At 37.8% G+C, this 13078-nt stretch overlaps 2 protein-coding genes across 2 annotated transcripts in view; both read left to right on the top strand.

Annotated features, from left to right (window-relative positions):
* The window catches only part of LOC141127496 (inactive dipeptidyl peptidase 10-like), a 303439-nt gene that overhangs the window by 49394 nt on the left and 240967 nt on the right, over positions 1 to 13078 (top strand). The gene's annotated exons all lie outside the window — the stretch shown is intronic.
* Positions 10256 to 10750, top strand: LOC141129773 (large ribosomal subunit protein uL5-like). Its single transcript, XM_073617855.1, has one exon. The coding sequence runs from the start codon at positions 10280 to 10282 to the stop codon at positions 10748 to 10750; it is 471 nt and encodes a 156-aa protein (XP_073473956.1). The 5' UTR covers positions 10256 to 10279.

Genomic DNA, 13078 nt, shown 5'->3' with positions numbered 1-13078 from the left:
TTTATATATATATTTTTTTTTTTTTGCTTTTTATAAAATCATTATTTTACAGTTATGTTAACTGTATTATGCTGTCTTTTCTATAAAGCATGCAAGGCTTTCTAAGGGCTGCCATCAGGTCACTATAAGGATTACTTTTGTATGGGGTTGGGGAACAAAGGTTTGTGTAATGGGACCAGGCATCCTAAGTGTCACCTACCTTTCTAAGGGCTTTCTAAGGGCTGCCATCTGGTCACTATAAGGATTACTTTTGTATGGGGTTGGGGAACACAGGTTTGTGTAATGGGGCCAGGCATCCTAAAAGTCAACTACCTTTCCCTTTATTATTCTGTATTACTCATGAGCCTTCATTCCAGTCTCCATAGGAATTCCATGCCTATACACTTGTTGATTATGTTGAACATAGTGTATTTGTGTTTTCGGCAGCTGAGTCCAGCCCAGACATAAGTTAGGAAGATGTTCACTCTAATGCCCCGTACACGCGATCCGAAAATCAGACGACAGATCGTCCAGTTTTTCTTTTTGCATGCTAGTCGTATATCGAACCTGAAGAGTTTACTAAGGTTCTGAAAATTCTCGTACGACAGAATAAAAAATCGAAAGTGATGTCATGTGTTGTAGTGTATTTGTATTGTATTTTCGGATGACAACTGTACTGATTAACCACTTCAGCCCCAGAAGGATTTACCCTCTTCCTGACCAGACCTCTTTTTACAATTTGGCACTGCGCTGCTTTAACTAGTAATTGCGTGGTCATTAAATTCTGTACCCAAGCGAAATTTGCGTGCTTTTTTTCCCACAAATAGAGCTTTCGTTTGGTGGTATTTGATCACCTCTGCGGTTTTTATTTTTTGCAATATAAACGAAAAAATTTTGCTATAAAAAAAAAATACAATAAATTCAATTTTAGTCATACATTTAGGCCAAAAAGCATTCAGCCACATGTCTCGGGTAAAAAAAAAAAATGCAACAAGCGAATATTTATTGGTTTGCGCAAAAGTTATAGCGTCTACAAACTAGGGTACATTTTCTGGAATTTACGCAGCTTTTAGTTTATGACTGCGTATCTCATTTCTTGAGGTGCTAAAATGGCAGGGTAGTACAATACCCCCTCCCTGAATGACCCCATTTTGGAAAGTAGACACCCCAAGGAATTTGCTGAGAGTCTTTTTGAGCACATTGAATAGTTTTATTTTTTGTCACAAGTGATTGAAAATAAAAAAAATAAATACATTTTAACACAAAGCACTGAAATGATATATTGCTCAAACATGCCATGGGCATATGTGAAATTACAACCCAAAATACATTATGCTGCTTCTCCTGATTATGGGGATACCACATGTGTGGGACTTTTTGGCAGTCTAGCCGCGTACAGGACCCCAAAAACCAAGCACCGCCTTCAGTTTCTAAGGGCGTAAATTCTTGATTTCACTCTTCACTACCTATCACAGTTTTGGAGGCCATGAAAAGCCCAGATAGCACAACCCCCCCCCCCAAATGACCCCATTTTGGAAAGTAGACACCCAAGCTATTTGCTGAGAGGCATGTTGAGTCCATGGAATAGTTTATATTTTGCCACAAGTTTCGGGGAAATTACAATACTTTTTTTTCCACAAAGTTGTCACTAAATGATGTATTGCTCAAACATGATATGGGAATATGTGAAATTACACAACAAAATATATTCTGCTGCTTCTCCTGAGTACAGGGATACCACATGTGTGGGACTTTTTGGCAGTCTAGCCACGTACAGGACCCCGAAAACCAATCACTGCCTTCAGGCTTTCTAAGGGCGTAAATTCTTGATTTCACTCCTCACTACCTATCACAGTTTCGGAGGCCATGAAATGCCCAGATAGCACAAACCCCCCAAATTACCCCATTTTGGAAAGTAGACTCACTAAGCTATTTGCTGAGAGGCATATTGAGTATTTTTCAGATCTCGCTTTTTGTCACAACGTTTTGAAAATTTAAAAAAGAAAAAAAATACATTTTCCTTTTCTTTCTTCATTTTCCAACAAATGAGAGCTGCAAAATACTCACCATGCCTCTTAGCAAATACCTTGCCTACTTTCCAAAATGGGGTCATTTGGGTGGGTTTTGTGCTATCTTGACATTTCAGGGTCTCCGAAACTGTGATAGGTAGTGAGGAGTGAAATCACCATTTTACGCAATTAGATAGCCTGAAGGCAGTGCTTGGTTTTCGGGGTCCTGTATGTGGCTAGGCTCCCAAAAAGTCCTACTCATGTGGTATTCCTGTACTCAGGAGAGGCAGCAAAATGTATTTTGGGGTGTAATTTCACATATGCCCATGGCATGTTTGAGCAATATATCATTTAGTGACAACTTTGTGAAAAAAAAAATATTTCCCGAAACTCGTGTCAAAATATAAAACATTCCATGGACTTAACATGCCTCTCAGCAAATAGCGTGGGTGTCTACTTTCCAAAATGGGGTCATGGGGGGGGGGGGGGGTGCTATCTGGGCATTTCATGGCCTCCGAAACTGTGATAGGTAGTGAGGAGTGAAATAAAAAATTTACGCCCTTAGGAAGCCTGAAGGCAATGCTTGGTTTTAGGGGTCCTGTATGCGGCTATACTGCCTGCCTAAATAGCTTGGGGTGCCTACTTTCTAAAAAGGGGTAATTTGGGGGGGTTTGAACTGTCCTGGTATTTTAATGCACAACATTAGAAGTTTATGCCACACATCACACACTCTTCTAACCACTTGAAGACAAAGCTGTTTCTGACATTTTTTGTTTACATGGAAAAATATTTTTTTTGCTAGAAAATTACTCTGAACCCCCAAAAAGTTCTTTTTTTTTTAAAGCAAAGGCCCTAAGGATTAAAATAATAGGTGTAGAAAAAATATTTTTTCACACTGTATTTGCACAATGATTTTTCAAATGCTATTTTTTTGGAAAATAAACACTTTTTGAATTTGAATGCACTAAAACACACTATATTGCCCAAATGCTTGATAAAATATAAAAGATGATCTTATGCCGAGTACATGGATACCAAACACGACATGCTTTAAAATTGCGTACAACAGTGCAGCGGCAACAAACTACATACATTTTTAAAATTACTGCTCTCAATCTAACGTTCGCAGTGATACCTCACATGCATTGTGAAATTGATGTTTTCATATGACACGAGGCCGACGCTTGCTTACGCCTTTGTGCGCGAGCACGGGTGGACAAGGGTGATTTTTTATTCATTTTATTTTCTATTTATTTATTTTGCTTTTTTTTAAATAATTTTTATTGTTATCACAGAGAATGTAAATAATCCCCTATGATAGCAATATGTAGTGACTGGTACTCTTTTAAAAAAAATGGGTTTATTAGACTCTAGATCTCTCCTCTGCCCTCAAAGCATCTGACCACACCAAGATCGGTGTGATAAGATGCTTTCCCAATTTCCCAATGGCGCTGTTTATATCCAGCGAAACCAAAGTCATGAAATGCTCGTAGCTTCCAGTTTCTTAGGTCATAGAGATGATTGGAGCCATTCTGATCTTCGATCAACTTTATGGTCAGCTGCGGGAGCCAGCGGCTGCATTATCAGGTCCCCGGTGGGAAAGGAGAGCCTGAGAAAACCAAGGAAGACGACGGGAGGGGGGGGGGACGTTCCCTCCCACTGCTTGTAAAAGCAGTCTAGCGGCTAATTAGCCACTAGGATTGTTTTTACATTAAAGTCGACCGCTGGCTGAAAAGAACAATACCAAGATGATACCTAAACCTGCAGGCATCATTCTGGTATAACCAAAGTCCAGCAACATTCCAGTACATTGCTGGTCTTTGTTGGGAATATATTGTAATGTTCTTTTTTTTTCATGCAGCCTGTGGGCTGAACAAAAAAAAGATATTGCTCGTTGGGTATGCCCACCATTAGAATACCACCCTGCATCCACCCATTTCTAATGATAGGCATACATGCACCATTTTTTTTAACTGTGGTGGTGAAATCACCTCCTACAGCACTGGAGTCACTGATTTACGTATTGGGAGAGCAAACACTGTTGCTGTCAAGATAAATAAATCAGTGTTGCAGCTGAATGGTGTACCTGAAAAAGCAAACAATGGTAACAATAAACATTAAAGTGGATGTAAACCCGAAATTTTTTTTTTTTTATGTCATAATGTAGAGTATAAGATTTCCTATCATTTGAGCCCAGTCTTGCCACAAAGAGTTAATCCAGCTCTGAGCAATCTTCTTTTATTGTTTATCAATGGATCCGCGCTTCAGGATATATTTGCAACTGCTGCCCCCCTATGTAGGCAGGGGACAAAGTGTACTCCCAAAAGGATAAATATAAAAAGTAGGGAGTGGCGCTGTGCATAAAAAAAAATTTTGTTGGCATATAATAATTATAGTGATAGGTGTGTCTATGTGATATTCTATAGGAACGGCACTAAATGATAAAACTTTGAGTGCAATAGTGTATATCCCACATAAAAAATTGATGAGTGCTGGTTAATGAACTTAAAAATAAAAATATTATAATTGCTGATTCAAATTAATTATTTTGTGTAACCTTAATCCCATATGTAATGATAGTCAGAATTAATAATCTCTAATAGTGAAATATAATATAAGTAACGGTCTGTTATGTGACTAGACAAACCCCAAAAAGTGCAAAAGTGTCAGGTGTAGTCCAATTAACGGTGTTCTAACATCTACTGAATAGTGAAAATAAACTACAAATAATGAATAAAGGTGGAGAGTGTCTGCACCCCTATGTAGTGGAGTGCAGGAGATACTCAAAAAATGTGTATGAGTATATATAAATAAGATATATATATATAGGTGAGATTTAATAAATATAAAATAAATATGAGAATAAAAAATTAAAAGTTATTGTGGATTAATTAATATATATGCTTCTTATAATAAACTCTCTGTAATTTTAATTAATAACAACAATCAAAAGTCTCATGTGAAATAGCAAGTGTTCATATGATGTCTTCCAACCAAATTCTTCCCGGTTTTAAACACAGTCCCCCTGATGTGATTCCACTCACCGGAACGCTATACCCCTGCAGGGGTAAAGCGTAAGATGTTTATTTTCCAGGTGCCGATCAAATCCGGGTGCCGATCGAATCCCTTTAGTGTTGGTATCTTTTCTGATCCGGTTCCTCGATCCGGATCATCCACTCATGTAAAGGAAGGGGATGGGGGGAAGGTGATATTCCCCTGTAGCAATCCTATTCCCAAACGAACATCCGCTCCAACGTATTATATAGAAATAAAAAAGTGATCCACATAGCGTGACTCCATATAGATAAGTTTATTTATAAATGCTCATAAAAATCCAAGGAGCTCAGCCAGTTCCAAGGAATGTAGTGTGGATTTTTAAAAAATAGAGGAGGGAGCGTACAAGCTCTCTATCTCCCCTTACTGTTCCGGGACGCTGCGCTGTTCGCAACTACCGCTTGCGTTCCACCGGTCAGTAAGCAGAAACCACGATAACAGGAAGTGACGTTGTGCGTGCCAAGATAGTTCCGCCTTACGCGTTTCGTCACACGGACGTCATCAGAGGCGCTGCCATCTTGGCCCTCTCAACGTCTTATATCTGGGTGTAATACATGTTGCGGCCAATCCCACGTCAGATGCTAAGTAATGAGCATCGTGCAGATCCAATCAGAAAAATGCTCAATTACGGAGATAGGAACATTGACCTATTCGCTTTTGTAATGGAAATTTGTAAGTTCTGTATATAATTGTATTGTATTTTGTATGTATTGCACATTGCCTTCACTGTGCAACAGCTCTAATAATGTTTTCAGTAAATGTTTACATTCTTTCGAGTTCTGATTAGAATAAGCCTGCCTATGTAACGCCCCTTGTTACCATAAATGTACAATTGTAATATTAATGTGATACCTACGTAATCATGTGCATAAAAACCTTCAATTGCGTCATAATAAAGCAGAACAGTAATTTGGAAAGATGCTGAGCGTATCTTTTGTGTCTGTTCCCTACTGCAGTAGTTATTATTAATTTGGAACCACTAATCAATATGAGGATAGGAGTTGCCTATCATCAATTCAACCGAGTCAGCATGGCGAGCTTTGCCTTAGGAGGGGATTCCAGGTGACCCTGAGTATCCGAAACGAGGAGCTTGAGACGATCCGGGAATTTCTGATAATCAGCCGGCTGAGGTAAGCCTTTTGATTACATTTGAGTTATCAGACTTCCTTGATCGGTAAGGCATTTTCGGGACAAAGGGTACCTATTTTACTCCCCTTAATCGAACTGTATTGATTGGTGGTTATATGTAGCTAAAGAAACAGTTATCTATGTGAGCAGGATGGATCAAGGGTGACATTAGAACTAGACAGAAAGGGACATTTTCATGTTAAGTTGTGGGATGAATTTTGGATCAGGCACTACAACTAGTAAAAGTCAGAAACAGAGAAATGAGAGGTAAAACAGAATACTTTATATGTTGTCAGAGAGGGAAGATGGGATGAGCACTGTGGCTCCCCATCTGATCATAGAATCATAGAAGCTAGATATAAAAGTTATTTAAACAAAATAAGGAAAGCAGAATTTAGGCAGGGAAATATTAAAGAGTTAAAAGAAAGTGAGAGAATGATATGCATGTGTTGTGTACAAATGGGAAAAATGTAAGCGATTTTAGAGAGATATTGGTGTGTGTGCGAATGCTGGGACCTTTAGTTCTATTGCTTGTGTGTGTCATGTACGCAGATGTGACCCCCTCCTTTGTGCTCTCATGAAAGAAATGTGGCTGGGATGAGAGGTTAGTGATAAGCTGGAAGGACATCATGCCAATTCCAGTTTTTTAGACAAAACATTTATAACAAAATGTGCCAGGTTAACGAATCTAATGGTAAACAATGTGATCACAATTATTTTGAATCTGTTTTCCAAACATGGTAAAATGAAGGTTACATTTAACCGTGTGTTACACAAATTGAATATCCTTTGATAGTGGAAACACTGCATTTAAAAAAGGGAAATTAAGTAAAATTAAGTAATAATGAGTATTCATTTCTAATATGAGTTTAACAATTTTATTAATTATATAGATATATTGAAACTGGTTTAGACAACCTTTGGTTGGAAATGAAATCCAGGTTATTGGGGAAATTTGTAAAAATGGGATTAGTTTAGATTAAGATAACAATTTTGGAATTTTACATTTATACAATAAGCCCTTAGTGAGAGAAAAAAAAGATTAAGATGAGGTTGTTATTTTGAATAAAGCTGCCATAATATTTAACAAAGCCAAGATGGATGGGATACATAAGAAGTTTTTCTACAAAAATGATATTGTAAGGTTTTTGATGAAAACTTGATGTGCGGTCCATGATGTAAGAGTATTAATAAATAAAATTTAAATATAACAGACCCATCACATCAAGTCCACACACCCTGTTAGGATAGATGCCACCTGCAGCCAGTTGTTTTATAGTTTTTGATGCTTTCTGGTCCATCATACAGATTGGTCCTTTTGTTTTTATTTATTTTTATTTTTGAAATCCAAAGCAGAATGTGTGGATTGTGAAATGATGTGCCCCTTTTTCTTGTAAGTACAGTGGTATAAGCAGAAGAATAGTTTTGGATTTATGGACATCTCTGCATGACCGCAGGGTATTGTTATCATTTATTATAATATTGCCAGGAAAAAGTTGTCTTTTGAAACATGAAACTGGAGTTCTTACACAAATAGTGTGATAGAAAACAAGCCATTGTAATATATTTATGCAAGCTGGACCCAGTAATGAAGGGTTCACCCCGATATATCAGAGCTGTAGCTTTTATGCAAAGGTGCTATTAGACAAAGTTAGATATTGTTTTGGTCAATGGTCCGACATTCTGTGCAGCAAATTTACAGCTAACTAAATGTTTGTCTAATGAAAGGTTTAAAATATGAGTTTGTTTATGTACAAATCTAACAATGAAAAATGCGTACATTTAATCAAAAGAAAGGAAAAGACGCATGTGTTAAATTGATGACATAGGAATCAGCTGCTGTGAGCCCAGTGCAGGACACACTCCCTGAAGACCCAGATATTACATTTTTTGTAGATTTGAGGATGCTGTTTATCACCCAGAAGGATACTCTGTATTCAAAGTCATTGGATCCTTTTTCCCCAGCTCAAGAAGCAGAGCTCCATGTTTTAGTAAAGCCTGTGAGCTATAAAAAGAGTGTATATTTATATAGATAGTCGAGATATAGAGAGCTTTTGGTTCCATTTAAAGGGCCAGAAGTTTGTTTTTACTTCGGCAGGTGAACCAACCAAGCATGCCAAGTTAATTTGATCGGCTGTTTTCAGCCTTCCAGGTTCTTGCTGAGGTAGCCATATTAACTTTCACACATGGAAGCAGACCAGGATGCACTAAGGATGCTGCATTTACAGCCCCGGACACTTGATGGGTCTGTGCAACTCACAGATTCCACCCTAGTTCTGGCCCAGTATAGCTGGGATTAATAATTCAACTTTAAGGACCCCAGAACGAGAAGAACAAGTGGTCCACAGGGGGCAACTTCTTATGAAACAGGACTTTGGAAAAGGTGATCATTTATGTCTGCCAGCCACTCTTTTCCCTTCAGCTTGACACATGGACCGTGTCATCAGTCACAAGCAGTTATGGCTGCCTTAGTAAATGAGCGTGGGATAGAGCCAGGGTTCTCCACAGTTGTTTTTATAACACACCACTTCTTGTTTTACCTGTTACCAAAGGTGTTACCAAAAGCTGAACATCCCTCCCAGAGATTACAAAAAGATATATCCAGATGCCCAAGTCAGGATCTTACGAGTATGCATTTTGTCTGTATGGACATGTTTTTTGGATGTCCAGTGGCAAATGCTACTGCAAAGGCCACAGTAAAAAGTGTTATCAGAAGTAGTTTGTAAGTACAGAGTGCCAGAAAGTACAGAGAGTAACAGAGGAAATCATTTTTTTTATAGGAGAGTCCTTACTAGAAGTTTTGAGGTTTTATTTTTACACCCCCCACTGTCTACAATGTAGTGGACAAAGTAGAGTAAGAAACTAGAAAACTTTTGCCTGAATGTTTTCTTATATTTTATGAAGCCCCTAAGGGGGATGTTGGACTCTCTCCCTATGGGATTTGGTTTGGGAGTGTGTTACTCACTTGCTTATATTTTGTCTCAGCAGCTGAAGTCCTCCATTCGGATCTCACGGAGAATGCTGATGATCTTTTAAGGTTTTTTACAAACTCATTTATGTGTTTTCTCCCTAATTCCAGATCCTAAAAGTTTGGAAGGATCTAAAACTAAAGCCAGGTGACTTGTGGATTGTTAAGAGACATTTATATATAAGGAAATGTTTGGAGACTCAATACAGCATCTATTTCATGTACAGTTTTTGCAAAACTTGAAGGAAAAGTCACCTGGATCCACACCAGACACTGCAAAAATGACTAAATTAAAGAAATCTCTGTGTTTGATTTGTTTCCCTCTTGTGATCACAGTCTAGGGTACTTTTTGATTAAATTACTTTAATTGTAAGGGATATATATATATTTGAAATGTAGTTCAGCCATGTTGAAGTCATATTTGTCTTTTGTACGTCTTCCATTTTATGTAGAATTGTCTGTGTTTACATATGCTGATAAGTCAGCATGTCCACAATTCAGCTAGAAGGCCATTCTGGCCACAGGAGTGTACAGCCAGTACTCTGTAAATATGTCTTATCAATCATTTGTTTTTCACAATGAAAAGTCATTTGGTAATGAAAAAGTTGCTCAGCTATTATTTTCTCCACAATGGAGTTTTTTTTTTTGCCTCTTTGGCCAGGACGACCTCCACCTAAGCATGTGGAGGTTCCAGGTTAAAGGTGATAGCAGGTATGGTTAGTGATCAAAATATTGATCAAAAGAGGGGAGACTGTAATGGAAATTTGTAAGTTCTGTATATAATTGTATTGTATTTTGTATGTATTGCACATTGCCTTCACTGTGCAACAGCTCTAATAATGTTTTCAGTAAATGTTTACATTCTTTCGAGTTCTGATTAGAATAAGCCTGCCTATGTAACGCCCCTTGTTACCATAAATGTACAATTGTAATATTAATGTGATACCTACGTAATCATGTGCATAAAAACCTTCAATTGCGTCATAATAAAGCAGAACAGTAATTTGGAAAGATGCTGAGCGTATCTTTTGTGTCTGTTCCCTACTGCAGTAGTTATTATTAATTTGGAACCACTAATCAATATGAGGATAGGAGTTGCCTATCATCAATTCAACCGAGTCAGCTCTTCCCTTCTCCCAACATGGCGGAAAAATCTGAGAAAGAAAATCCTATGCGTGATCTGAGAATCCGCAAGCTCTGCCTCAATATCTGCGTTGGAGAGAGTGGTGACAGACTGACCCGGGCAGCCAAAGTGCTGGAGCAGCTCACTGGGCAGACACCTGTCTTCTCCAAAGCTCGTTACACCGTGAGATCTTTTGGAATTAGGAGAAATGAAAAGATTGCAGTTCACTGTACTGTCAGAGGAGCCAAAGCAGAAGAGATCTTGGAGAAAGGGCTTAAGGTCAGAGAATATGAGCTGAGGAAGAATAACTTCTCTGAAACAGGAAACTTTGGCTTTGGTATCCAGGAGCACATTGATCTGGGTATTAAATATGACCCAAGCATTGGAATCTACGGGCTGGATTTCTATGTGGTTCTTGGCCGTCCAGGCTTCAGCATTGCTGACTCGGTTGAATTGATGATAGGCAACTCCTATCCTCATATTGATTAGTGGTTCCAAATTAATAATAACTACTGCAGTAGGGAACAGACACAAAAGATACGCTCAGCATCTTTCCAAATTACTGTTCTGCTTTATTATGACGCAATTGAAGGTTTTTATGCACATGATTACGTAGGTATCACATTAATATTACAATTGTACATTTATGGTAACAAGGGGCGTTACATAGGCAGGCTTATTCTAATCAGAACTCGAAAGAATGTAAACATTTACTGAAAACATTATTAGAGCTGTTGCACAGTGAAGGCAATGTGCAATACATACAAAATACAATACAATTATATACAGAACTTACAAATTTCCATTACACTTTCAACCTCATAAGCCAGAGGGAAGTACTATATGAACAGGTAGAATCTCCTTGAGCGCCATCTAGTGGAGTTTTTGTAGATAATATTCTAGTTAACGTGGAATGGCACCCATGAACAAAATGTTGTTGCAAACCAGATACTATCTAGTAAAACTTTATACAACATATTATCAGATGGCAGTCAGATAACTAAAAAGTGAAGGTATAAATATATTAGTTCTCATTTAATCAGGAGGTATTATTTTATAATATAGGATAAAAGGGAGAGATCAGTTTGTGTATAAATCAAAAAAATAAAATAAAAATAGAATTAAAAAATATAAAAAATAAAAAAGGATAAAAAAATTTTTATGAATATAAAAAATGAAAAAAATTCCTATATAAAAATATTAAAATGATAATAAAAGTGTATTAGGCATGATCAACAAGAGTATATTATATAAACGGAGCAGCTGTAAAACGGGAGAAGGGGGGGATTTGGTACTTTTGCCTTAAATATAAGAAAAACCCCGTTAAAAAACCCGTCTAAACTATTCTATCAACTCTTGTTAAGGGATTTAGAGGAGGAAATAAATAATATGTGTGAGAAAATCTTAAATCTCTTCGGGAATTTCGGAAGTAAAATAGGGACACATGTTAAATCCACCTATTTTAAAAATTAGATAAGAAGCAATTCAGATCGATGTCCACATTCAACCCTCTAGGTACCAGACTCCCTAAGCGGTATATCCACTTAGTTTCATTCTGGGACACTTTTATTCTTTTGTTGCCCCCTCTCCAGTGATCTTTGATCAGATCTATACCGTAAAAAATGAATCCTGTAGGGTTTCTATTGTGGACTTCATCAAAGTGCCTAGAAAGATTATGCTTTGGAAAGCCTTTTTTAATATTATTAATATGTTCTCTAATCCTGACGCGGAGAGGCCTAGTGGTTCTTCCCACATACTGTAACCGACAGGGACATTCGATCACATATGTAACGTGAGTGTTTTCACAGGTAATCAATTCCCTGATTTGGTACTCTCTCCCTGTTCTCGATTTGAAGGATGATTTTTTTCTTTGGCTGTTTTTTACTCACGCGGCAGGGTAGGCACTTTTGGCATCTATAAAAACCTTTCATCTCAGGGAACAATTTAACCGTTTTTGGTGGGTCGATCACATTATGTACCAGCTGGTTCCTTTGTAGATGAATCTTGGTTTTTTGTAAGTATCTTTGCCAAGATTCTATCGGATTTTAAAATTGGCCAATACTTTCTAATAATGTGTTCGACCGAACGGTATTAGTTGTTAAAACCGGTAATAAAGGCCATATCCATCTTGGAAAAGTTGTCAGCTTTCTCCTTTTTTCTCAATAGGAGATCACGATCCAAACCCCCTATCTCCATCATATGCCTCACTAAGGGTTCTTTTTGATATCCTTTGTCAATAAATTTTTTGATCAAAGTGTCGGCTTGTGTGTAATAATCATCTATCCTATGACAATTTCTTCGTAGCCTCATTAGTTGACCTTTCGGAATATTCTCCTTCCACTTAGGATGGTGACAACTAGATGTTGGGATGTAGCCGTTGCGATCCGTGGTTTTAAAAAAGGTTCTAGTGTGTAGTTCATTGTTCTCTTTGAAGATCTGCACATCTAGATAGTCTATCTCTTGAGGATCGCATTTCCCACTGAAAGAGATGCCATATTTATTCTGATTCATTGTTCTTAAAAAGTCCTTAAATGAGTCTGCCGTGCCCCTCCACACTATGATCACGTCATCAATATAGCAACGGTAAAATTCAATCTCCGGGCGTGGACTCTTATATATGTTTTGTTCTTCCCACATGTCCATGAATAAATTTGCCATGCTCGGGGCATATCTGGCTCCCATGGCGACGCCCTTAGTCTGAACATAGTAGTCCTTCTGGTACCAAAAATAATTACTTTCCATTGCTAGTTTTAAGGCTTCCAAAATAAAATTAATCTGTTCTTGTTTGAGATTACCTTCTCCATGAAGCGCTTTCTC

Source organism: Aquarana catesbeiana, linkage group LG02 (genome assembly GCF_042186555.1).
Source record: "Aquarana catesbeiana isolate 2022-GZ linkage group LG02, ASM4218655v1, whole genome shotgun sequence".
Lineage (NCBI taxonomy): Eukaryota > Metazoa > Chordata > Amphibia > Anura > Ranidae > Aquarana > Aquarana catesbeiana.
The sequence above is the reverse complement of the archived record's forward strand: the minus strand, read 5'-3'. Positions and strand labels throughout refer to the sequence as shown.

Excerpts from the sequence above, each read along its gene's own strand:
- LOC141129773 (XM_073617855.1), top strand. The coding sequence starts at position 10,280 with ATGGCGGAAAAATCTGAGAAAGAAAATCCTATGCGTGATCTGAGAATC.